Raw genomic sequence first — 3,073 nt, forward strand, 5'->3', positions numbered from 1 at the left:
TAGCACTGAAGTAATGCATGCCAGGTAGACACCAAATGAACCATATAATAACCTGGATTTGTTCTTTCCTTACAATGTATGGTTGTCATTTATTTACTATTTCCATCTTATGATTCTTTAAGTAGGAACTTGATTTTCCAGACCCCAACAATCATGTGTAAAAGAAAACTATTTTATTATTTTCTCCTTTATTCACAATGTATTCAGTCACAAAAAGCTCTATTTTTTTGTACATCTCTCTTACCAATGAAACAAAAAGTATTTAGAGCTGACTGAAGCCTAGAGCGAGACATGGTATATACGTAAATGTTACATATAATAATGTTCATCTAGAGATTCCAAGTCTATTGTTGTAATTAATATAACAAATACATGAGTGTATGCCTTATTTTTAACTGTTTTTAATATTCAACAATAAAAATAATATTTGTGTATGTTTTTAAAGCAATTGTAGTGATGAGAATCATGTTAATTTGATTTGAAGCTGCCCAAAAAGTCCCACATGTGTTTTTTTTTTGTCTGGTACTTATGTAAAATGGTCATAAAATTTTAGTTTCTTACTTCCTTCTGGTTTTTATGCACTGCTAAGAATCTCCTCTTTTTAATAAATTCGCCATTGACCAATCTTGTGTCCCACAGATATTCTGGAGAAAGCACCTTGGTAGGTTTATTGTATACCAAATATCTGTTAAAATGGGACTCCTCCTGCCAGACAGCTTCAATGTTCTTTTTCTTGTCCTCCTTGATCCCATTCTGGCAAGCCGTACTCAGCTTGTGGATTTCTTCCACCTTCCCACCGTACAATGCTGCTATGTAATAAAAGTCCCCTTCACCATATGGTATATAAGCAGCTGAAATATTTCGCCGCTCATATGTAAATGCTTGTGGTTCAGCAAGGAATAAGCCTGGGTGAAGTGTTGCAAATAGGTCACTAAGGATTTCCACCCCCATATGGTCATTAAAGACCATATCCACATCAGCACATACCAAGTAGTCTATCTTGTTTGGCAACTGCTCCTTTGTTATAATGGTTAGGATTTCCATCCGTCGCATGGACACGTCTTGCCATCTTATGTCAGCAGTGACTTCGTGCAGCTGTAAATTGCGACCATCACCCATTTTGGGCTTAACTATATCACCCACTTTGTCAGTAAAAACATAATATGTAACATTATGACCAACCATGAAGAAATGTTCTGCTGATTCCAGGAATGGACCAAGAAATTGAATGTACCTTAAAAAAAATTATTAGAAAATAAATGTTTAAAAGAACAAACAAAAGTGATAATAAATAAAGCTGCATAGTACTAAATCAATAATTGTATGTTGCATTTATTGGATGATAACATAAATAACAATATAACCTAAAGCTGCATGCACACGTGCAATTATTGTCGTTGGAAAGGATCTTTCACAATCCTTTCCAACGACTAAGGATTGCACGATGCATGATGTACATACAGCACTGTTCTGCTCTATGGGGAGGGGAGGTGGAGAGCAATGGAGCGACACCCTGCTGCGCGCTCTCCCCCTTCCCTTGCATTAGGATCGTTCGTCGTCCACCGTCCAAGGATCCGCCAGGACGCTCGTTCGGAGGATGGACGACTGGTGCTGTACACACTCCAGATTCTCATCCAACATCAGCCCTGAGCCAAAATATCGGGCAAGAACCATTGGACGTGTGTCTGTAGCTCAAGAGTATCAAGTAACCTAAAAGGAAACCATTACCCATTTTTCTAAAATTTCAAATAGTGAAACACAGAGAAACTTAAAAACTATGAGCCTGAAATGATTTTATATGAAGTTATATACATTCCAACAAATTTTTAAAAATTTTTATTTCCTACACTTCTGGCTGGTAACTATCCTAAATGAACATTGCCTGTTGACCCTGCCCAAAATCCAGATCTAATGTCTTACCATGTACTCTGCCTTTAGTGGCTGTTAATAGTTAGATTTATTTTGTTATCTCTGAGGGCTACAGGACAGCCCCCCCCCCATGTTATGGAGATGATGTTTGTTTTTTTAGTTCAGTCTATGCCTATTCTAAAGTGACAGTTCTTAGTTGCAGTAGGCAAGTTTGTCACCTAAGGACAGAACAGGTTTTACTGGTAAGACCACCCTAGCAAAAATAAAGTTATAAGCTAAACTAAAGCTAACTAAAGCAGTCACACATTCTAAGGACTTAAATGTTACAGTTTTTTTCTTGCAGTATTTTTGTTTTTGGGATTTGATAGGTTTTAAGGTCTTAACTTTGTAAATGGCTACATATTTGTAAAACTTCAAAATGAAAGACAGATTGCAAAAGAAAGTAAGGCAAACCCGCCAAACTTTTTCAAATATAATAATAGCAAAAAGATCAGATCTGAGCTTGGTGGCCCCTTAAAGGATGTCGCTGGGTTGGTAACTGGGGATAAAGACAAGGCAGATTTACTAAACACTTTTTTTAGCTCTGTGTACACGAAGGAAAATGGCAGAGCTCAAGTCCAAATTCATAATAGCAATGTCACTGCCTTAAATGAGTCACAATGGCTCAAAATTGATATGATTCCGAAAAAGCTGGGAAAAATTAAGGTTGACAAAGCACCAGGACCTGATGGATTACATCCACATGTCCTCATAGAGCTAAGCTCAGTTATTTCAAAGCCTTTATTTCTAATTTTTAGAGACTCTATAGTCACTGGCAAGGTTCCGATGGACTGGCGTAAGGCCAATGTGATTAGGAAACAGCTGGGAAAAATTAAGGTTGACAAAGCACCAGGACCTGATGGATTACATCCACATGTCCTCAAAGAGCTTAGCTCAGTTATTTCAAAGCCTTTATTTCTAATTTTTAGAGACTCTATAGTCACTGGCAAGGTACCCATGGATTGGCGTAAGGCCAATGTGGTTCCTATCTTCAAAAAGGGAGCAAAGTCGTTACCTGGTAACTACAGACCCGTTAAATTAACATCCATAGTTGGAAAGGTCTTAGAGAATTTGATAAAGAGCCACATAGAGGAGTTTCTGCTAGAAAATAATAATATAAGTGATAGTCAGCATGGCTTCAAGAAAGACAGAAGTTGTCAAACAA

The 3,073-nt window shown here is 37.4% G+C and overlaps 1 protein-coding gene across 1 annotated transcript in view; it reads right to left on the reverse strand.

Annotated features, from left to right (window-relative positions):
• Positions 1-503: 503 nt before the first annotated feature.
• The window catches only part of LOC140337183 (histo-blood group ABO system transferase 2-like), a 13,389-nt gene continuing 10,819 nt past the window's right edge, over positions 504-3,073 (reverse strand). The window contains exon 5 of the mRNA XM_072420775.1: positions 504-1,234. Coding sequence (XP_072276876.1) covers positions 550-1,234 — 685 coding nt within the window. The 3' untranslated portion in view covers positions 504-549. The remainder of the gene's footprint in view (positions 1,235-3,073) is intronic.

Source organism: Pyxicephalus adspersus, chromosome 8 (assembly GCF_032062135.1).
Source record: "Pyxicephalus adspersus chromosome 8, UCB_Pads_2.0, whole genome shotgun sequence".
Classification (NCBI taxonomy): domain Eukaryota; kingdom Metazoa; phylum Chordata; class Amphibia; order Anura; family Pyxicephalidae; genus Pyxicephalus; species Pyxicephalus adspersus.